At 54.0% G+C, this 21,420-nt stretch overlaps 1 protein-coding gene across 3 annotated transcripts; it reads left to right on the forward strand.

Annotated features, from left to right (window-relative positions):
* Positions 1 to 26: 26 nt before the first annotated feature.
* LOC117649396 (partitioning defective protein 6) lies at positions 27 to 20,683 on the forward strand. 3 transcript variants are annotated; one of them, XM_034392118.1, is made up of 5 exons: positions 27 to 260; positions 887 to 1,112; positions 16,335 to 16,468; positions 16,743 to 17,009; positions 17,335 to 20,683. In XM_034392118.1, exons 1-5 carry the CDS (start codon positions 195 to 197, stop codon positions 17,698 to 17,700), a joined length of 1,059 nt encoding a protein of 352 aa, XP_034248009.1. In that variant the 5' UTR covers positions 27 to 194; the 3' UTR covers positions 17,701 to 20,683. The 3 variants fall into 3 exon arrangements, with proteins under 3 accessions (XP_034248009.1, XP_034248027.1, XP_034248016.1); XM_034392136.1 differs by lacking the exons at positions 27 to 260; positions 887 to 1,112 and adding exons at positions 13,411 to 13,566; positions 13,599 to 13,716; XM_034392125.1 differs by lacking the exons at positions 27 to 260; positions 887 to 1,112 and adding an exon at positions 13,411 to 13,716.
* Positions 20,684 to 21,420: the final 737 nt, after the last annotated feature.

Here is a 21,420-nt window from a genome sequence, read left to right on the forward strand (position 1 = left end):
TTGGGAAGGCTGTGACGTCACGCCGCCGCGGTGCGCAGCGCACTGCGTCAGTGTGTGTACATCGCTCGACGTAAAAAGTGGCTCCCGTAGCCTGCAATGAGTACTTAAGGATATTGTGTTGTTTTAGCTTCGCTGTGCTTACTATGAATTCGAAATTACGCGTCCGAACAGTGTGAAGTGTGAATGTGTTCGCCATGTCGAGGATTTCTAAATCGTCAGTAGCCAAAGTTGACAGTACCCAAGTGGAGGTGAAGAGCAAGGTGGGTTAGAGGCAGGCCGACCTAGGCCTATGTAATGAGCAATTAGACACACGGCTTGACTCAGATTCTCTCGAGGTGTTGCTACTCGTTGACCTGCTTGATTTAACTTCTCGGCCGCTTAGCTCGCGTTTTTCTTTGGCACTTTTGGGGCCTGTTTTGAAGGTGTCCTTTCTGTTAGCCGAGAATTCGGGTTGCTGCAACCGGCCCAGTAGTATTGTGTAGACTCAAAGAAATTATTTTTGCCATCGAGCAGGTTTTGGATTGGAATTTTGATATGGTCCTTTGATGTTGAGGGACGGAATTCAAAATCTGAACTACACTTAAGACTCGTTTGTGCTTTCTATAAAGTCATTTACCAGTAGTGTTTACTAAGATTTCCTAACCTTCAAGTCTCACCTGTAATCTGCTTCAATGGTGGTTTAAAAACTCCAGCACCCACCCTGACGTCTTAAAATTTTTATGAATGCTTTTACTGTTTTAATTTATATAATGGTGATTCATGTAAAGTCAGATAGAATAATATGCTTGTGTGTTCCTTGTTCTAACCGAGTACCATTCATGTATGAATTAATATTTTCTGAACGAAACTGTATACTAATTCAGCTGGTCATTTTCTGTTACCCCAGTTTGATGCAGAGTTTCGCAGATTTTCAATCTCAAAAGATGAGGCTAGTCGATATGAGGACTTCAAAAATCTTGTGGAGAAACTCCACAGACTTACAGACGTTCCTTTCCTCATTTCGTACACGGATCCCAGGGATGGGGATCTCCTACCCATTAATAATGACGACAACTTAGGAAGAGCTCTCATGAATGCAAGACCGCTTCTCAGAGTCATCATACAACGGAAAGGTGAGTACCTCAGTGAGATTGCTGTTTCTGTACATAGACGCAGTTTTGAGTGAGCTTCCGTCACAGTGATCAGTTGGGCGTTGACTGCATGGACTATTTGTGAGATATTGAAACGGGTGAGGAAAGTGGTGAGGATTTCGATCCAGGGTGTGGGGAGGCGGACTGCGTTGCGCTGCCCCCTGGTTGTTTGCGTTGGCTTGTTGACAAGCAGAACAGAGTGGTGGCACTGTACTGCACAGTGGGCAGGGCTGCAGCCTGCAGGACTGCCTGCAGGGCCGTAGGTGCGTTGACCCTGTGACCCTCTCGGCACTGTCGATGCAGTGTAGGCACTGGCACTGGCCGCGCCCATTGATAAGGCACGCCAGGTTCCCCTGATAAGCGACTCGGCCGGCCCGGCTCGGATCCCTGCCGCTGGCTCGGCTGGGCTGCGCGTGCGGCGTGCGTCGCGCTCGGCTCGTCACCGCGTGAGCCGCGTGAGCCGCGTGAGCACAGCCGGCCAGCCAGCCGGAGTATGACGACAGGTTGCAGACCTTCAGCCTTCACAGGACCTGGTCCCCGAACCCCACCCGTGTCGCACCGTGACGCGCAGCGCGCAGCGAAGCGCCGAGTCTGTGTGTGTGTGTGTGCGTGTGTGTGGAGGCCTCCTCGCCGCCTCGCTCCACTCGTCCTGCTGCACCGCGGCTACGCGGCACCTGCTTCGCGGAGGGCGTGTCTGCGATTGTCTGCGCGTCCCTCGAGGTCCTTGGGGGTCAAGGACGCGTCCTCGAGGACTAGTGTGTCAGGTTTTAGATCGAAAAAAAAGCGAAACAAGACGCGGACAAACACAGGGGTTTAATCCCCCCCTTTCCCCTCTCTGGAGCTTCCTGCTGGGCAGAGGCTCAGGTAAAGAGTAAGTTGGCCTTTATTGTGTGTGTATTTTGATATCCTTTTGAATATCCTCCCCTCCCTTCCCCACCGCGGTGCGCTTCCCCCTCCCCTCCGCATGCAGTGCTTTTTTTTGCTCTTCGGAAGTGGAAAGGGGGGGGGGGGCGCTATGTAATTATCCGGTTTGACCGTTGGCTGCTGGCGTGCACGGTGCACTGGCTGCCAGGGCACTGCCTGGCAGACGCATTGGAGCGGCGTCGTGTCGCGTGGCTCGAAAGCCGAAGCTTTCGCCGGCACGGCGTGGCGTAGCGCGGCAGCCAGGGCAGGGCAGGGCAGCAGGCGATGCAGCGGCGTTATTGTGGTTATCGGCAGGGCTGGCAGGGTGCAGTGGCCCCTTCTCTCTCCCTCTCTCTATCACACCCCTTGCCCCCCTGCTCTCTCTCTCCCTCTCTCCCTCCCTCTCTCCCTCCCTCTCTCCCTCCCCCTCCCTCCTCTCCCTCCCCTCCTCCTCCCTCCTCCTCTCTCCCTCCCTCCTCCCTCTCTCTCTCCCTCCCTCTCTGTCTCTCCTGCTCGTTACTACATTTTTTCATCCTGCCGAGCGATCCAGGAGAGCGGTTTGTCTCTCTCGCGCCCTCACGGAGGGCGCCGCCAAGTGCGACAGAGACGGAGCGACAGGTGATGTCGATGCAGTGCCGCAGCGTGTCTCCCCGGCTAATCGAAGTCGTGCAAGTGGCTTGCTCTGCCGCCGCGCCGCGTTAAGCGTTTCGTCTCTCTCGCCCCTCGGACTGGGCGTGCCTGGGGCGTGCCGCAGGCCGGGCGTGCCTGGGGTGCTGGCGTGCCGGGCGTGCCTGGCGTGCCTGGGCGTACGAGCGTGCAGGGCTTGCTGGCGTGCCGCGGCGCCGGTTGCCTGGCGTGCCTGGGCGTCCTCGCCTGGGGCGTGCCTGGGGCGTGCCTGGGGCGTGCCTGGGGCGTGCCTGGGGCGTGCCTGGGGCGTGCCTGGGGCGTGCCTGGGGCGTGCCTGGGGCGTGCCTGGGGCGTGCCTGGGGCGTGCCTGGGGCGTGCCTGGGGCGCTGCGAGTGCGAGCAAGACGGCGGCACACCAGCGGTGTACGTAGTGGTGGTAGTGAGGTGGCGGTTGTGCTTTGGTGGCGTACTCTAGCGTGGCGCGGCGGCTCTGAAAGTGAGAGTGGCGAGTCCTTTCTCTCTCTTTTTCTTTCTCTCTCTCTCTCTGTCTCATGGCAGGACGTCCTCCTAGCGCGTCGTCGCCGCCACTGTCAGGGGAGTTGAGTCGGTTAGTAAAACGTTACCACAAAGAAATAACAATTCAAATTTAAATTTCACAAAAAAAAAAATGAGCAGTGCTGTTTGACTATTTGCGAACGAAAATTGGGCCAAGTTGTATCCTTTGCAGTAAATTTTCTCGATCCTTTTGTGAAGTTTTAAATCTGGTGCACTGTATCTGGTGAGGATTTCGGGACTATTTTGAGACCGGAAGTGGCGAGTGTGTCGTCCTCTTCCTCCGGACCTTGATGGAGTGGTGCCCGCTGGTGCCCCTCCCCCTCTTTCCAGAGGGCTGCGCCGCTCCCCTGCCGGCTCGCGCTGTCTGTCTCTCTCGCACCCGCCGTGGGACGCCCCGTGAGTGAGAGAGACAGAGCGACGCTCTTCGGAGGCGGCGGGCCGGCTTTTGTCAGGCTGTTCCGCGCGCTGGCCTGGCTAACTGGTGTCGTTGGAGGGGGGCTGCTGGCCCAGGGCAGCCCAGGGCTGGACTGGCATTGTCGGGGCCAAAGTGTTGCATGCGTATTGTTGCGACGTGGAAGTGGCCACGATTTGCGAGCCCAAAAAAAGAGATGATTGAGAAAGAGACGCGTCGAAAGAAAGGAAAGGAAATGTCTGCAATTTAGGGAAATCTGAATTTCACGCTGTCGCTCTCGTGACCGCTGAAGCGTCAAAAAAATTTCGAGTATTTTTATTTTTAGCGGTGTGGCCTAATTTTTCAAACAGAACGCGACAGAACTGCGCGTTCCGAGTTCTCTTTGCGAGGTAGTCGGTCATTGTCAGAAGCCACAGTGGTATGTGACGCGGCGAGGACGGCGTCGTCATGTCGTCTCGCGTGGCGTCTTCGGCGTGCGACGCCCCGCCTGTCGGTCTGTCCGTCCGTCCGTCCGTCCGTCCGTCCGTCCGTCCGTCTGTCTGCCCGGCCACCTGACTTGGACGGCTTCCGGCATTGAGCGGCCAGCCAGGATGCGCGCTGGGCGTGAATCACTGCTGCATTCCACGCAACAATGATGAACAGAGTGATCACCCGCAATGATCACCCGCAATGATCACCCGCCATGATCACCGGCGATGACCCCGCCATGATCATCCGCAACGATGCCCAGCGATTGGACGTTGAATTTCGAAGCGCTGCCTTGACTTGCGTACTGGAAATGTGGAATTTGGCTGTGGGCCGCCACGCCGTGCCACGCCGTGCCACGCCAGCACGCCGCGCCGTGGCTCCATTGTCGCATTGTCCGCGAGGCAGAGAGGCTGGCCCGCGCGGCGGTAACTCCTGCCGCCCTGCCCGCAGTGGCGTGGTTGTTGCGTCGGGTGGGTGTGCCCAGGACACTGTCCAGGCATGACTAGGCTGGCTGAACGGCGGCGCTTCGAGTGTCTCTCTCGCACTCGTTGCGGGACGGCCCATGAGTGCGAGAGAGACAGAGTGATAGCACTGTTGGGCATCAGCCTGAGTGCATGCGGGCTCCATGCGCCGCAACGCGCAGCAGCGCGCAGCAGAGGGGCCCCCGCCCCCGGCCGCCGCCCCCCGCCCCCGGCCGCCGCCCCCCCCCCCGGCCGCCGCCCCCCGCCCCCCGCCCCCGGCCGCCGCCACCGTTCCGAAAAAGGCAGGATCGGAGAAAAAGTTTGAGCCTGTCTCTGTCCGAGTCCCCGAGGTGAGGCGGCTCGGTCTCGCCTTGTTTCACTTTTCGGCCCCCCTGTGGCTAATTGATTGTGACCTTTGCCGTCTCTTCGCTGGCGCTGGCCCGCGCTGGCCGCACGACGGCGCTCTGTCTCTCTCTCTTTCACTCGCGGGGCGTCCCGTGAGGGGTGCGAGAGAGAGAGAGGGACACTGCTAATTGGTGTGACTGTACCTCGCGCGTCGCGCACTGGTCGAGCATCGCGCGGAAGGCAGGCAGGCAGGCGAGTCCCATAACGCGATGAGCACATGTCGTCCAGCACATCGCAGCACGCCGCACAGTGGGCCAGAAGACCGGTGAAGGCGGCCAAAGCTGAGCTCCACAGTCGCCGAATACGACTCGAACCGAACGTGTGGCCCCACCAATGGATTCCTCGTTCGGAGAGCAATCCATTGGCGGGGTCACAAGTTCTGTTCGAGTCCCATTCAGCGACTCTGGAGCCGAGGGGGAATTCACTCAGGTATTAGTCGGTTGTCGGGTGTGTAATTGGTCTGTAATACTGCCTGTATTAGGTAATAGTTGCGTAATGGCCGTAATTACTGGTAATAGTGGTATTTGCGTCGTATTAGCGCTATAATTGGTGTAATAGGGTGTATTAGATGAGTAATTGGCACATTTTTTTAAAAGAAAAGCCTCCGTTGAAGCTTGCGACCGCTTCAGGGAGTCTCTCGGGAGAGACCGCGGTGGCTGAGTATGTGCGTTTTACCCCCATGCCGTGGAAGTGCCCTTCCCTCCGAAGGTAGGGTGGGGTGGGGGAGGCTGGAGTCGCGGTGAGACGAGCGTCACAAACCAAACCGCCAGCCTGGCTCTGGCTGCTTCCCATCAGTGAGTAACGCAATTAGCGTATTCGTTCTGCAAGAATTGTTGTAGTCTCATCCCAGACTAATTTTCCATGCATTCCGTCTTACTTTTTGCTGAAATATTGTTACTTCACGTGAGACTTATCTTCTGGGGTCTGTAAAGTTAAACCGTGCGCATGGATGCTTGCTTGCATGCATGCATGCATGGGTGGCGAATCGCTACGGAATCCACTCAGAAGGCTATTGTTTCCATCTGGCGTGACCCAAGAAGAAGTTTTTAGACCTTAATGTGTCAGAATTGATTGCAGTGCTTTTAAAGTGGTATTTTCAGCGCGACGCACCGACGCTTGCGTGCATGCATGCACGCACTCCCGCCTTGTCGCTAGTGCTCTTCCAAACTGCCCTTTATCTTGTATGCCAATATGTTCCGAGCATTGTTGTGTGACAAAATGTCATTCTAACTCCTGTCGGATGAAAACAACACCTTTCTATATGGATTCCATGGCGATCCGCGACCCATGCATGCATGCATGCGAGCATCCATGCGCATGGATTAACTTTACAGACCCCTGGTATCTATCATCATGGTATCCAGAGGCACGTTGGATTTCTAACCTTGCCTTGGGCTCGGACATGCTTAGTCAGACCTCTTAATAATAGAACTCGAATAATTTTTTTAGATGTTACACTGCATACTGAAATGCTTCCTTTTTATAAAATTAAATTTTTTGTGGGTCGATGTGCTTTCTTAGGTTATGATGCCCTCAGTCGTAATTTATTTGTGCACAACCCACACCTATAGAAACGAATGCAACAAATCTGAGGTTTACAGTAATATCAGGTAATGTAATTCAAGTAATGTAACTAAAATCCCACCTAGACAAATAATATTAAAAAATCACTATATGGCTGCGTAAAACATTCAGTGAAGTACCATAGACATAAACACATGAGGTGTCACAGACTCTTGGTAAGATTTTAGGGGTAGGCAGAGAAGCTCAAAAGATTTTTTATTCACAAACAATACACGGAATTATAAAAACTATTGTGATATCATTGCTGTTTTATACTGCATCATGCATGCAAACCGTCCACCATGAAACAAAAATTTCCTCTGCCTGTCAGCTTTGTTTACTGTGAATATTTCGCAATTTATCCGCCCGCAGCGCTACTGTCGCACGTAGATACTCTATGCCCTGATGCAAATAGTGACCCAAAGTAAAGGAAAATTCCCTCTTTGCACTGTAGTAGGGTGTATTTACTGTGCAATTGCCATGTATTATGGTTTATTTGCTGTGAAATTGCCATGAATTATGGAGTATTTGCTGTGTAATTGCCATGTATTATGGTGTATTTGCCGCGTAATGGGTGTATTATCAAGGTAATAGTCGTAATACCAAGGTAATGGCGTAATTGCAGGTAATGCCAAGGTAATAGCTGTAATACTTTCGGAAGGTAATAGTCGGTTGCCCATTTTCGGGAGTGAATTCCCCCTCGTCTGGAGCTCAAAACGCGCCTAGAGCTTTGGCCGCCTCCACCGGCCTTCTGGCCCACCGTGCGCCGGGCTGCAATGTGCTGCGATGGTGCCATCCGCAGGCCATCGGCTGTTGCATCGGATTGGCCCCTGGTAATGACTCGATCGTCAAGCCCCTCGCCATCCTCTCGTTATGAACAGGCTTCGGGTACACACTGCGAAAAAGAACCGCTTTTCCTGCAGACCCCGTCAGGCTTTCTAAGAAGAATAATGGTTTTTAAGCAATTTTTGAATGAGGGGTGGCGAAGAAAAATTGTCCAATTCCTCTTTTCAAAACCATTTTTTTCATTCGAATTTTTTTATTTAAAAAAAAAAGCTTTGTTGTTTTTTTTAATTGCGTCGTGTGCACCTTCCAATTGTTCCCCGGCTGCCCTCTCCACCTTGATCCCGCCTGCCTTGCCCGGCCGGCGGTTGGTATCGCGCATCGCGCACGCAGGCGCTGCACTGGTAACTGGACCCGCCGGTATGAATGGGATGGCTGCGGTGATTGGGCCGCGATGCTGAAAGGCGATAGTCTGTCTGTCTGTCTGTCTGCGGTGAGGTCACACGCACGGCCCGATTTCAATAAACGGGTAATCTTCGTCGTAGTCCTTTGCTCAGATTGCCTGAGAGTGTATGGACAAAACTCCGTTGTTTGTCTGAGAGTGTACGGACAAAGCTGCTAAAGCGGTGTATTACGCAAGCCGTTTGCCCGCGGAGCGCACCGCGGCGCGCCGCCGAGTGGGGCGTGGTGGCGCGATCCCGCGGTGATCCTCTCCACTCCGCTTTGCCTGGCTTTGCCTCGCGGGCTGATCCTTTGATCCTCTCCCTCTCCGTCGTGTCGGTCCTTTTTTTCTCGTGTGGTGACCCTCGTTGAATCCCACTCACAAGTGATCCTCTCCTTTTTCACCTTTGGCGCATTTTCTTTTTCTACCCCGGGCTTACCGCTGTTTGTCTGTCTGTGTGTCCGTCCGCCCGCCCGACCTAGAGGACACCTTCCGGGGCAACCTGCTTGCAGCGCTGTCCGCTGGGTCCGCTCGGTTCGGGTTGTGAAAGGCTGCAATTAAGTTATTGGTGACTGGCGGGGACGACGGAACAGGGACCGAGCGGTAACCTGTTGAAGCCACGGCGCGCATGGTGGCGGACCGAGCGACGCCTTATTGGCACCTGTGTGTGTGTGTGTGTGTGTGTGTGTGTGTGTGTGTGTGGTAAATACACGTGTGTGTTTGTTTGTGAGTGTGTGCGAGCGAGAGGCACGTTTAAGAATACCATGTGCATACATTCGCGTTCGTGCTGCACATGTCGAAATTTTCCACCTATGGCACACTGCGCCGCCGAACGCAGTCCGCATTCATTCATTCATTCATTCATTCATTCATCGATTCGCTTGCTTGCGGTGTATTTGCGCGAATGTGTGTCAATATTGCCGGTCGGCCTTGGCTGAGAGCGAGCGTCGTGCCCGGTCGTGCCGCCGCGCCGGAGCGAAGTCCACGCCCCCCCCCTTTCCCCCTCCGCCTGTTCCGCCCCCCCGCGGCGGGCCGGAACGCCCGGAGCGTCTGCACAGGTTGTTTTGGCGCGCGCCTCGCTTTTCCGCGAGCAAGCTTTCCCGTTGAGAGAGAGGGCTTTTCCGGGACGTGTGCTGGCAGTGTGGGCTGCTCTGCCCAAGGCTCTGCCTCCGAGGTCCGTGCCCCGCCCGGGGCCCCGCCCGGGGGCATGGCGGTCGGTGCCGAGCTGCAGGCGCTGCAGGCCGAGTCGTCTCTCTCTCTCGCACCGCCGCGGCCCGCCGGCCCGCCCCGTGAGTGCGAGAGAGACGGAGCGGGGGTGGCGGTCTGCCGCGGCCTGCCGTGCCCTGCCCCCCAGGGGGGCCCGCATCGCGCCGTGCATGTGTAGCAGGCGGCGCATTGTCTGTGTGTGCGTGTGTGGGATGGGCCGCGCTGTGGGCATCAGTGCAGGGCGTGTCGTGTGTGTGTGTGTGTGCGTGCCCCAGCCGGCGGGCCCTGCTGTCCGGGCGAATTCGGTGGCAGCTTGTTGACTGTCTTGACGGTCATGAGGGCGGGCGCGGTGCGCGGGCCGCGGCGGCGCGCGGTGCGAGCTCTGCCCTCGGCTGTGCCAAGGTGGGCCAAAGGCGGACCACCGCTTGACGTTCATCTCACGTCTGTGTGTGTGCTGCCGCCCCGCCCCGCCCCGCCCCGCGGTAAAGCCAAGCCGAGTCGCACGCGCACGCCGAAGTTCGTCTGTCGAGGTCCCTGTGGTCTCTCTGCTCGTCTCTGCCAGTCTCTGCTGCCTGGCTGGCCGGCAGTCCCCTAGGTAATATGATGGGCAGGGCCTAAATTGTGGCAACGACGTAAAACTTTCCCTAATTGAATGCCTGCCTGCCCCCCTCCCCTCCCGTTTTACCCTTTCAGGCCCCCTCCCCTCCCTCTCTCTTCCCCACTGATGCCATTGGTGCTGCTTCTGACGGCTCAGACCGGTGTATCGATCCCCTTAATCGTTTCTACTTCATCTTGCTCTCGTTCTCTTTTTTTAAACTGATCTTTAAAAAATTGCTTTTTGTTTTCCGTTGATGATGTATTTATTTGGGAGGTCTGCCTGTCTGTCTGACTGCGTGTCCGTCCGTCCGCCCGCCCGCGTCACGCGACTGCAGCAGGCTTCGTGCAGGCCGCCTTGCAGCAGGCCGTGCAGGCCGTACAGGCCACCGCCCCGCGTAAGAGGGAGAAAATAAATAGAAGGTTGTTACGCCCACGCGTGCGTAGCGCGGCGTGGCACGCGCAGCCCGGGTCGGTCCACGCGGAGGGTGTCGTCCTCTCTAAAGGCTTTCGCTGAGGCGCAAGATCCAGGGTTCGACTCCCGGCCAAGGGAGTCGATGTTTTGCTCGGTTGGGTTAGTTTGTCGGTCTCTGTCTGTATGTCTGTCTGTCGGTCTGTCTGTCTGTCCACGCGGCAAGGAAAGTGAACTGGCGGCGGTTTTCTGGTTTTGTTGCGAGTGGCTCATCGCATCGCGTGCGGAGGATGACGTCGCAATGCGGACGGAGTCGACGGAGAAGGGAGCGGCAGGGCGTGGCGTGGCGTGGCACGGCAAGGCAGGGCACGGTGCGGGGCTCGAAGGAATGCCAGTGGGGAAACAGGGAGGTGCCCGCCCAGCTCCCTCTGGCTTCAGTCTCCAAGGAGTCTCCCTCGGGCAGGAGTCGCGAGACTCAAAGTCGCCCAAAGTTACTCCAATTTTTTGGCGTACCTCTGCGTAACATAGTTATTTAAAAAAAAATTAAATTATTTTTTGACGTGCACTTGCATTTGTCGCCTTGCCTGTGGCGTCCCATGGGCTCGGGCAGAGCCTCGGCCCAATCGCGGCTCCAAGTCGACCCAGGCAGTCGACATAGTGCAGCGCGGTGCAGTGCGGTGCAGGCGAGAGAGGCGCGCATCAAGTGATAAATATGGAACAGAGGCGGGGCCGTGGGAGAGTCGTCTGTTTAACTAAAGCGGGCCTGAATGGCGGCGACGAAGGGAACGAAACGGAGGAACGGTACACTCGGGAAGATGGCCGGCAGATTTCCCCCGGAAAAGTCCGGAGGGGATCGAGCCTCTTGCCCTCCGTCTTGCCCGGAGTGGAGCGCCGGAAGGTGCTTCCTCGGGAACCAATGTTCTCGAAGCAGTGCTGTTCCAGAACGGAGACTCCAGAGTGAGTTTCCTCTCCAGGAAAAGTGTTGGAGAAGCCACCAGAGACGCCACTCCAGGAAAAGTGTCGGAAATGCTACCTCTGTACTCCAGAGTGAGACTCTTCTCCAGAACAAAGTGTCGGAAAAGCGGCCTCGGTCTGCTCCTGGAGAGGCGTGCCGCGGGCCGCGCTGGCAGCGCTTGTCCGTCGCGACCTTCCCTGTGACCGGGCCGCGGCGTGGCGTGCGCTGGACGACGTGAGTCACGCGTTGTGTAACGCTCGGCACGCGCGTGACGCCGACGTGACGGCGACGTGACGCCGACGTGACGCCGACGTGACGGACGCGTGGAGTGACGGGCAGCAGAGATGTCCATGCCGATTGGGGATTTGAATGGCGCCGTCGTCCGAATGGGTCGCTCTGTCTCTCGCGCACCCGCGGAGCGTGCCGGCCTGCCCCACGAGTGCGAGAGAGACGGAAGCGGGCCGCCGGCCGGGCGTGGCGAGCCCTCGGAGTATGGTGATGCGAGATGGAGCGACTGGAGATTCGTTTTCGTCTCTCTTTGAGAAGGACTCGAATCAAACTGATAGCTGCCGGCCCCTTGGTGCGCGCATGCGCGTGGCGGCGCGTCTCGTTGAGGGAAATGGAGTTAAAAAGGCGCCCAGAGTGGCGCCACCTCGACTGACGGTCTCCTCCTGGTCCATTGTGAGCGTGACTCGTCCGCTGTGAATCAGTCGCCGGCCGGTTCCGCACGCTCTGTCTCTCTCGCACTCACGGCCCGCTCCGCGGCGGTGCGAGAGAGAGAGCACGGCCGCTATGAGTCGATGCCGGCAGGCCGAAGGAGTGAGTGTGTGAATGCCGCAGCGACTACTCTGCCTGTGTGCGTGCGTGTGTGTGCCCTGACGCATTCGTTGTCGGTTTCGCTTTCCGAGAAGCAGGTGGATTCTTCTGCGAAGCGGCCCCGGGAACGGCCCTCGGCGGCCCTCGGCCTCGCAGCGGCCGGCGGATACGCACCAAAAGAAAAATGTGTCAGTCCCAGAGCGGCCGAGAAGTAAAAAACAGCGTTGCGTCCGCGAAAAGAAATGATTATTGCCAAATTTGTGCGGAAAGCTGTTAAAGTGTCGGAAATTCAATATTGGTGACTTTGGGCAGCCACTGCGTCAAATTTAGTTGCGGTCATAGGCCTTCCTCGACGCCTTACTATTCTGAAGACCCTACTCTTTCATGCCCCGCCTCGGGAAGGCTTTGACCGCTGATAGTTTGGGAGCAGTGGTCTCGCAAAAATGGTCAAACAGTGAATGAATTTCAGAAAATCACCGTTTTTGCTGACTTTGAGCGGTCACTGCATCCAATTTAGTTGCGGTCAAAGGCCTCCCTCGACGCCTTACTATTCTGAAGACCCTACTCTTTCATGCCCCGCCTCGGGAAGGCTTTGACCGCTGATAGTTTGGAAGCAGTGGTCTCGCAAAAATGGTCAAAAGTGAATGAATTTCAGAAAATCACCGTTTTTGCTGACTTTGAGCGGTCACTGCATCCAATTTAGTTGCGGTCAAAGGCCTCCCTCGACGCCTTACTATTCTGAAGTCCCTACTCTTTCATGCCCCGCCTCGGGAAGGCTTTGACCGCTGATAGTTTCGAAGCAGTTGTCTCGCAAAAATGGTCAAAAGTGATTGAATCTGCGAAAGTATGGTTGTCATTTCATTGGATGATGTTGATTATTTCACTGATTACCAACTAGACGCGTAATGATTATCTTGAGTTGGGTACCCCTTGTTTTGAGCTCCAGAGTCGCCAAGTGCGACTCGAGCCGAATGTGTGACCCCAGCAATGGTTTCCTCGTTGGGAGAGAAATCCATTGGTGGGGTCACACGTTCGGTTCGAGTCCTGTTTAGCGACTCCTGCAGCTCAAAACGCGTCCAGAGGTTTGGCCGCCTCCACCGGTCTTCTGGCCCACTGTGCGGCGGGGAGGCCGTGTCGGGGTCGCCGGGGGCAGCCCTGGGGCACCGTCGGGACCTGGCACGGGCAGCGCGACACCGCGGGGGTGGGGGAAGGGGGGAGGGCGTACGTCGAACGTGCAGTGGAGTGGCGCGCGGGGAGGGAGCAGCAGGGAGCGCCCGCGGAGTCGAGGGTAGGCAACCCTGCCGAGCACCGAAACTCACCGCGTGGCCTGCCTCGCAGGCGCCTCTCTTGTAGGAGAGAGAGAGAGAAGGAGGAAGGGAGAGCAGGAGAGAGAGAGAGAGAGAGAGCGATGCGTAATTGTCGCGCACGGTGAACGCCCTCGTGGTGCAGCGGAGCGGTTCCGTGCGCAGTGTCGCAGCGTCTGTCTGTCTCTCTCGCACTGGTGGTCGCGCCCCGTGGGAGTGCGAGAGAGACGCACCGACGTGCACTGCAGTGCGCTGTGCGGAATGGCGAGTCGCTCTGCTGACCGCGCGTCGACACACTTTGCACTGCAGCGTGCGTGCGCGGCGTGGCGGCCAGGGGGTTGGCGCGTTTGGGGCGTTCGTCTGCAGTCGGCCGAGCCGTCCCCGAGCGCGCACTTCGACGCCCCGCCCCGTCCGCTCGTCGCGAAGCCCCGCCGGGAACGCCATTGGTCGTGATCGGACGCTGCCCTCCCGGAAACCGGAACTTGCGACCCTCGCCTTCCAAGTGACTGTGTTTTGGGCGATCTGCCGGCTCCCGCTTCCCTGGTTGCTGCTGCCTTGCCGCCGCCTTGCCGCCGTCCGCCATGGTGGGGTGCATGTGCAAGCACATCGCGGGCTCGTACCCGGTGCACCGCGTCGCCAAGATCTTCTTCGCCATCGACGACCGCCTGGACGTGAACCGGAGTGAGTCTCTGTCTCTCTCGCGCCATGCGGGCTTTGGTTTTGGGTCTGTGCCGGCCTCCGTCGCCCGTTCTGGTTTTGATGGATTTGCCAGTGTGGCGGCGGGCTGGCCCGTCTGGAGGGTCTCCGCGTCGGCGCTGTTGTTGTTGTTTTTGGTAAAGTCGTGTGTTGTCGCTGGCGATTCAGGTCGCAGTGTGTGCGTACACTGCGTACGTGGGGAGCAGTGCGGAGCGGTGCGCTATTGCTGACGTCGCCTAGCTTCGCCTAGCTTCGCCGAGCTTCGCGTAGCCTCGTAGGCGCGGGCCGCGGCACAGCCGAGCCATTGCCGAGTCCCCCGCGCATTGTAACCCAATGCGGCTCGCTGCTGAGCCATTTCTAAACACTGCTTGCCGTCTTGGTGCAACGCCAGATAGTCAACTTTAAAAAACAATCGAAAAAAGTATTGAGCGAAAATTGGAAATTTAAAAAAACTGATGCCGTGAATTGAACCCGCGTCCGCTGCGCTGGCCGCGCCGGAATGAATGGCTGGTGAAAGGCGAAGCGGCGGCGTGCGCGGCTCTGGGAACGATGACGTAGCCTCGCTGCCCTGCCGGCCCGGCCCTGCCCTGCCCTGCTCGGTGCGTCATGGCGCGGTAATCCTCGTCCCGCCGGATTGGAGCCTCGCCGATTGGATTACTTCCCGCGCCGGCATTGTTCCAGCCACAGTGGGCCAGAAGACCGGTGGAGGCGGCCAAACCTCTAGACGCGTTTTGAGCTCCAGAGTCGCTAAGTGGGACTCGAACCGAGCGTGTGACCCCACCAGTGGATTCCTCGTTCGGAGAGCAATCCATTGGTGGGGTCACACGTTCGGTTCGAGTCCTCTTTAGCGACTCTGCAGCTCAAAACGCGTCTAGAGGTTTGGCCGCCTCCACCGGTCTTCTGGCCCACTGTGCGCGGCGAGGATTGTGTTTGGGCGTCTGGCGCGAGCTGGTGCGGGTTCGATCCCCGCCGAGTCGAGTCAGCCTCATTCCAGGCAGTGATGTCACGGAGCCTGGAGGGTCCTGGAGGGTCCCGTGGGATGGGCCGTAATCGCTCCGCCCGCTTGGCGGCCGGGCTTTGCGTCGTCTCTCTCGCACCCCTTTGCTGGACGAGGCGTGCGAGAGAGAGAGAGACACGGGCTGCTAATGACTGCGGCCTCGGCCGTGGCCTCGGCCGGCATGGCGGCGCCGAGGCGCGGCAGCGGGCAGAGGCCTCTGGCGCGTCGCTCTCGCTCTCCGCTCTCATGCTGGAGTCCAGCAAGTCCAGCCCGGCCCCAAATTTGACGTGTCTGCGGCCTTTAGGCTTCTGGAGCGCTGCCCTGGCGGTGCAGGCATCCGGCTCGACTGCCTAACTTAGTCGGCCTTAGTTGGAGTCGCGGTGTTCCCGGCCAGGCCGCCTCGAATTTTGCCCGTTTGGTACAACAGCGTTTTTCTATGCGTGCCGTCGGCCCTTCCTGGCCGCAGGCTCTCCAGCCGAGTCCGTCGGGACGGTGGACGGGCGGTGTTGGCACCGTGTTCTCATGGCGGTCCGGTTTCGTCCGAACATACATATCTCTGCGGCCGTGGCCGTGCCGTGTTGGCCGTGCCGTGTTGGCCGTGCCGTGTTGGACCCGTGTGTCTGTCTGGTGGTTCTCGCCTGTACGCGTTTTCGCGGTACTGCAGCCTCGGCCAGCCTCGGGCAGCCTCGGCCGTGTCACCGCCATGCCGCGCGTTATCTCAGGGGCGTCGCCTTTCTGCCTTTCGGCGCCATGGCAGTGCACTGCGCGCAGTTAGGCCCGCGGAACCGCGCGGCACTCGAAGCGCCGGCACACCGGAAAGTGGCCAGCCACTCTCCTGGAGAGCTTTTCCCGGGACTCGTAAAGAGTTTTCCAGCGGCTCCTGGAGAGCTTTTCCAGAGACAATCCTGGAGAGCTTATCCAGTGACTCTCGTGGAGAGCTTTTCCAGTGACTCTCCTGGAGGCTCCAGTGGGATATCGCGCGGCAACGCTGTGGTGGCAAGGTCGCCACGCCTGAAGGAGCGCCGAGGGAGGGGGAGGCGTCTTCAGCGCGGTGCCCAGTGGTGCCTGGGCCGGCCGGGGCCTGGGCCTCTGGCCTGGGCCACGCGAAGGACGTTGGGCTAGGGCCCTTCCTAGGAGGGAAAGGGGGGGGGGGGTCTAGGCGGCTCGAATCAGAGCGGCTTTAATAGCCTTATCCTCTTTTTTCTCCCTTTTCCTTCTGCTGCTGTCCAGTAAAATTACGGACAGGCCGCCTTTTATTTTTCCCGAAGGTAGCCGGATGGATAGTTTATAATATGAAGTTGTAGCCCCGGACTCTGGGACCGTCCGGACCGGGCCAACGAACGACTCCCGTGGCGCGGCGGCGCGGCGGCGCGGCGGTCAAGAAGGCCAAGAAGGGGCTGGCGGAAGTGGGGTCGGTGGGAACGGCCCGGGAACGGTGCCCCGACTTGCCCGTCGTCGGAATGCTTTTGGCGGCGTGCCTTCGGGCCTTCGGGCCTTCGGGCCTTCGGGCCTTCGGGAACGGCCTCAACCGATCGCCGTTCTCGCGCCCTCGACTCAGCTTTGCCCCGCGCGGTTCTGACGTTGTGCGTTTTGTTTTGCGTTGCAGGGGAGAGCATAGAGGAACTGAACGGCTATGGCACCTTCCGGCCGAGAAACCTCATCTCCTCCATCCTCGGCGGCACCCCGGGCAAGTCCTCCAAGACGTACATCCCCATCTCCAACCCCCATGACTTTCGACAGGCAAGTTCTCCGCGACCTTTCATTTTTCATTTAGTTTGATCGTATCTTTTTTAAAAATGTTTGAAAGAAATCAAAACTTTTTTTTTTTTCAACTTTTTGTTTCAATTTTTTTTTTTTGAATTTTTTTTACTTTTTAACTTTTTTTTTCAACCTTTTCCAAACTTTTTTTCACCTGTTTCATTTTTTTTTTGCCTTTTTTTCAACTTTTTTCACCTTTCATTTAGAAACAATTTTCAATCATTTGTCTGACCTCTGCCTATTATTCGCGCTGCAGGTGTCGGCCATCATCGACGTGGACCTGGTTCCTGAGACGTGCCGCCGCGTCAAGCTCATCAAGTACGGCTCGGACCGGCCGCTGGGCTTCTACATCCGCGACGGCACCAGCGTGCGCGTCACCTCGGCCGGCCTCGAGAAGGTGCCCAGCATCTTCATCTCGCGGCTCGTCCCCGGCGGCCTGGCGGAGAGCACGGGGCTGCTGGCCGTCAACGACGAGGTGCTCGAGGTGAACGGCATCGAGGTCACGGGCAAGACGCTGGACCAGGTAAGCCATTCAATCATTCATTTTGTTTTTTTTTTGGAACTGCGCTCTCAAAAGACTACAAAGCATTTGCTTCAAAACTACGAAGAAAGGGAAGGCATTGTTGAATTGCTTCGTATTACGAAGGATTTTGCTTCATAATACGAGGAATTTCTTCGCAGATTTTACAATTCCTTCATTGTCTTAGCAATTCTTCGTAAAGTTAGAATTTTTTGAGATAATTTTGTATCAATGTGAGTTATTTTATTCAGGTTGTGTTTCTTCCCTTTTCTGTTTGTTTTTCTCTTCTTCTGTTTGTTAAATTTAATTTAATTTTTTTTCTGTGCAGGTGACGGACATGATGCTGGCCAACAGCTCGAACCTCATCATCACGGTGAAGCCGGCCAACCAGCGCTCCCTGGCGGCGCCGCGCCGCGGCTCCTTCTCCAGGAACTCGCAGCTGTCGTCCGGGTCGCACCAGTCCACGCAGTCGGCGCTCTCGGCCGCCACCACGGGCTCGGACGAGGACCGCTTCGACCAGGACGAGATCGTCGACTTCACGGGGGTGGCCCTGGACGACTCGTCGTCCACCGCCAACGTGCCCGCCGTCAGCAACACGAGCGTCACCACCATCAACACGACCATGAACACGACCATGAATACGACCGTCACCACCATCGGCAGCAACAAGGAGGAGGCCGTGCTGCACTTGTGATTGGCTGCCCGACCTGCGAATGCTGTCGTTGTGGACTGATGACGGATGATTCCGTTGTAGAGACTGCTAGAGTTTGGAACGCAAACGAACAAAATTGTTTGGCTGGAGCTGAGACGTTGGTAGCTTTGAACCACTGGAAAGGTGAGTTTGTATTATTGACCAACTTGGCTCACCTTCTGCAAAGTAAATAAATGCTCATTTTCAGTGATATTGATGTAATTTTAAGTTATTATGTTGCTGTAGTTTCTCTGTTGTTTTCTTTTCTTTACACAACTGTTTGTTAAAAGTTTAAATTTCAATCAGTATTCTAAAAATATGTCACTGTTTATTTATGAAAGTCATTACTAAGCTAATTGTACACACAAGCTCTACCTGAGCTTTCTTTTCTCCTGTCTTCTGTTTGCTGGTTTGAACATTCATATCATTCCTTGCAGCAATAGGTAGTACATTAGTTAATTCTGAACCAACTGGTTATGAACCAATCATAACTTATACATTTATGTTGTTGATATTTAGGAGAAGTCCTGCTTTCTAACAATCATTGTCTCCCTGAAGCAGGGTATCCTAAACTCTTCTAATTGCTTGGTACTTCCCAATATACTATGTCACTGGTGATGATTGAATTGAGGTACATGCAACTGCCATGATTTCAGCATTTTCGAGTTGTGAGAGTGAAGTATGATGTAGTATGAAGTAGTTGTTATTTGTAAATCACTTTAAATATTCTTATCAATCTTGAGATATCAAGGACCTTGTCTACTTATATTTTTATGTGTACATATTGTTAAATGGATAATGAATTTTTATGCCTGTACTGTATTCCTCATTTCCTTGTGATTAATTTGTGTAGGTCTTCAAAGCAGGTTACTTATATAATGTTAATGGTACGTAATGTTAAGTACTATTGTGGTGCTCAGAAAGATGAAAGTTTGTTGTTACAATGTACTGTCATTCTACTTAAACAAGCACCATTTGGTTCTGCTTTGTATGTACCAAAGAGGGAAAATTATTAATTGAGTCAAGACAGCTGAAGCAATGTACTTATTAAGTTCTTAACCATTAGAACATATTATGATGCTGCACCACTTAACAATTAGTGTAATGAAAAACTATTGCAGTTTTGAGACACTGGTGCTGATGTTCTCCAGGCTTCCGAAAAGCTGTTAGAAAGCTATTCTGAGTAGTTTGGATCAGCCACTGTTTTAGAAGTTACTTTGTCTTCTCAGCATACATAAAAAATATTACAGAATGACCCAACAGTCTTGTAATATTAATTAATATCACTTTTATCTCAGTCAATTTTATGACTGCATTGCTTCATAATATAGTTAATTATCCATTTTCTCAAAATTTAAAGTTTGATCTCTTTGTTGTTTTTAAAGTAAACAACAATATTGGCTTACAGCCTTTACAGTTCTTGAAGCACTGCAGTCATAAAATTGATGTATTCATTTTTTAAATGGTTTTGGACCACTTTGTGTACAAGTCATAATTCCACTGTGTACATTCACATTGTTAACTCTTGCTGCACTGGCATTTTTCCCCCATATCATATTGTGTCTCTCATCTTGTCATAATTTGGCTGTTATCTAGTGAATCTGTATTGATAAAGATGTACATTCCAGTGTTAAACTTTCACTGTGTGATTGTTCTTCCGAAGCTTGATTGACGTGATTTCTGATGAGTGCATGGTTGGTTGTTAAATATTAAATAAGCATGTTTTATTCTTTGCTTGTGTGGGAAACACTTCCTGCAATGTGATTCAAAAAGATTAAATTACGTATTAGTGGAAGTCTGAGTCCATGTCCAATGTTTTGGTTAAATTATTCGGAAGTGTAGAAACATGAAGTTGCCATCCATTTTCTATTCTGAGCAGAGTTTTTAAACCAGTAAACCTGTATGTATTTTTGATAATGCAAATTGATTCCTGGCATGACTATGATAGGGACCACGTTGGCTCACTTTCCTCTGGTTGAAGCTCTTCTGTGTCGTCATGGTTTGTCTGAGAACCCCTTGTCTTGTTTGGTTGTGCCTTTGATGTACAACTTGGAAAGGATCACAGTAATCAAAGGAAATGATTGGTAATATTTGGAATTTATGTAAGTGGTAAGAAGACCATTTCTTTATGTTATTAGATAGACAAAGAAAGAGAGAGTGCTAAAATCTGTAGATCAGACAAAGTGTTATTTAAATTTGAATCATGTAATGAAATACTTTTTACAATCTATGAAACTTCCTTTCCCTGGTTACCTTTAAAACAATTTTTTTAAATTGTTTGTATGCTTTTTTTTTTTTTTTTTGCTTTTTTTTTCTTGTAAATTTTCAGAAGGGTTTCAAGTTAATGTTACTGTTTTCAGTATTTAAATATTTTTCTTACAAGCCCTGGATGGTATAAAGTATTTCAATGTTGAATAGTGAAAGAAAGTTTATAGTTCTTAATGATCTATATTTTTACAAGATTATTTGTATTGTTGACAAATGCGTTCTTGACAACATTTTTGCTGCACTCGTGGGGTATAATGTATTGGTGCATTTTCTGACTGAATATTTGCTAACATCGGTTGTAAAATGATTATAATCATTTGTATCTTCTAAAGGTGGTATCCAAGTTCTATATGTCTTGTGAGTTATCTCTTCTTGCCAAAACTTAATAGTCTCTCAAAAGTTTCTACACAGACTCGAATTGCCACCTTACGGTGTTAAGTGGATTACAATTTTCTAATGAAGTGTATCAAGATCAGATGTTGCCAGTTTTGAAACCTTCTGAGTTCTCATGTTGTTCATAATTATGATCCTTCAGAACACATGTTATTTTAAATTCTGCCAATGAAATGTTTTACATTGTGTACTGTACATATATAGGCCCTATTGCCTCTATATTGCTAGAACTGACATATTTTTATGTTTGGAGTTATGTGAACCTATGAATTGGTCCGTCCTATTGCATATTACTCTTAGTTAATAAAACAACACTCCAATCAGACTACTCTCTATTTTTTTCAAAAGCCCCTTATACCACAATACTAATTTGCTGCGTACGATGGGTTGCCTATCTCCCCGGCGCCGAATCAAATGATTCCACTTTTTCATTAGAAAAAGACAGTTAGGGCCAACATGGACCTCAAAGCAGTGGTGTGTGCAAGGGAGTGCTGCAGCAGGTTCGGCCAAATATAATGTTGGTCGAAATCATCGGCAAAATGATGGTGTTTGATGGGCATGCTAACTCGACAGATAACAACCTGTGACCGGAAAAAATTTCACACCAAACAAGTCGAGGGAGTCGCGTGTCTGGAGTCGCGTAGTTGCGATGTCCGCCGCTAGAGCGCGCCAGCAGGCCTTGGGGGCGGTGGTCGCGTCGCGACCGCGTCTCGGAGCCCCACTCGGCGATACACCACGCCTGTAGGACTGTAGCCTGCTCCGACAGTCACAGTCCGGCGATACGCCATGCCTGCAGGCTGCTGACAGTGACAGTGCTCTCTTCGTCCTGTCGCTCTCGCGCTCACAGGACGTTCCGTTGTCGGAGGAAAATATTGAGAGCTAAACAAGATTTCAGCGCACGGGCAGTACCGGGAAGCGCCTCCCATTTTGCCCCTTCTCGAAGCCGCGCCTCTGAGATCGTGGACGCGCCCCTAGAGCCCCTAGGCGTGCGCACAATGGCTGCGCTGCTGTACTGCTGTGCGCGCACATTTCAAACATTTCAGAGATCGTTTGAAGACTCTG

Source organism: Thrips palmi, unplaced genomic scaffold (genome assembly GCF_012932325.1).
Source record: "Thrips palmi isolate BJ-2018 unplaced genomic scaffold, TpBJ-2018v1 HiC_scaffold_10, whole genome shotgun sequence".
NCBI lineage: Eukaryota > Metazoa > Arthropoda > Insecta > Thysanoptera > Thripidae > Thrips > Thrips palmi.

Excerpts from the sequence above, each read along its gene's own strand:
- LOC117649396 (XM_034392118.1), top strand. The coding sequence starts at position 195 with ATGTCGAGGATTTCTAAATCGTCAGTAGCCAAAGTTGACAGTACCCAA. Across the intron at positions 261-886 it reads AAGTGGAGGTGAAGAGCAAG|TTTGATGCAGAGTTTCGCAG; the intron begins GTGGGTTAGAGG and ends CTGTTACCCCAG. Across the intron at positions 17,010-17,334 it reads CGGGCAAGACGCTGGACCAG|GTGACGGACATGATGCTGGC; the intron begins GTAAGCCATTCA and ends TTTTCTGTGCAG.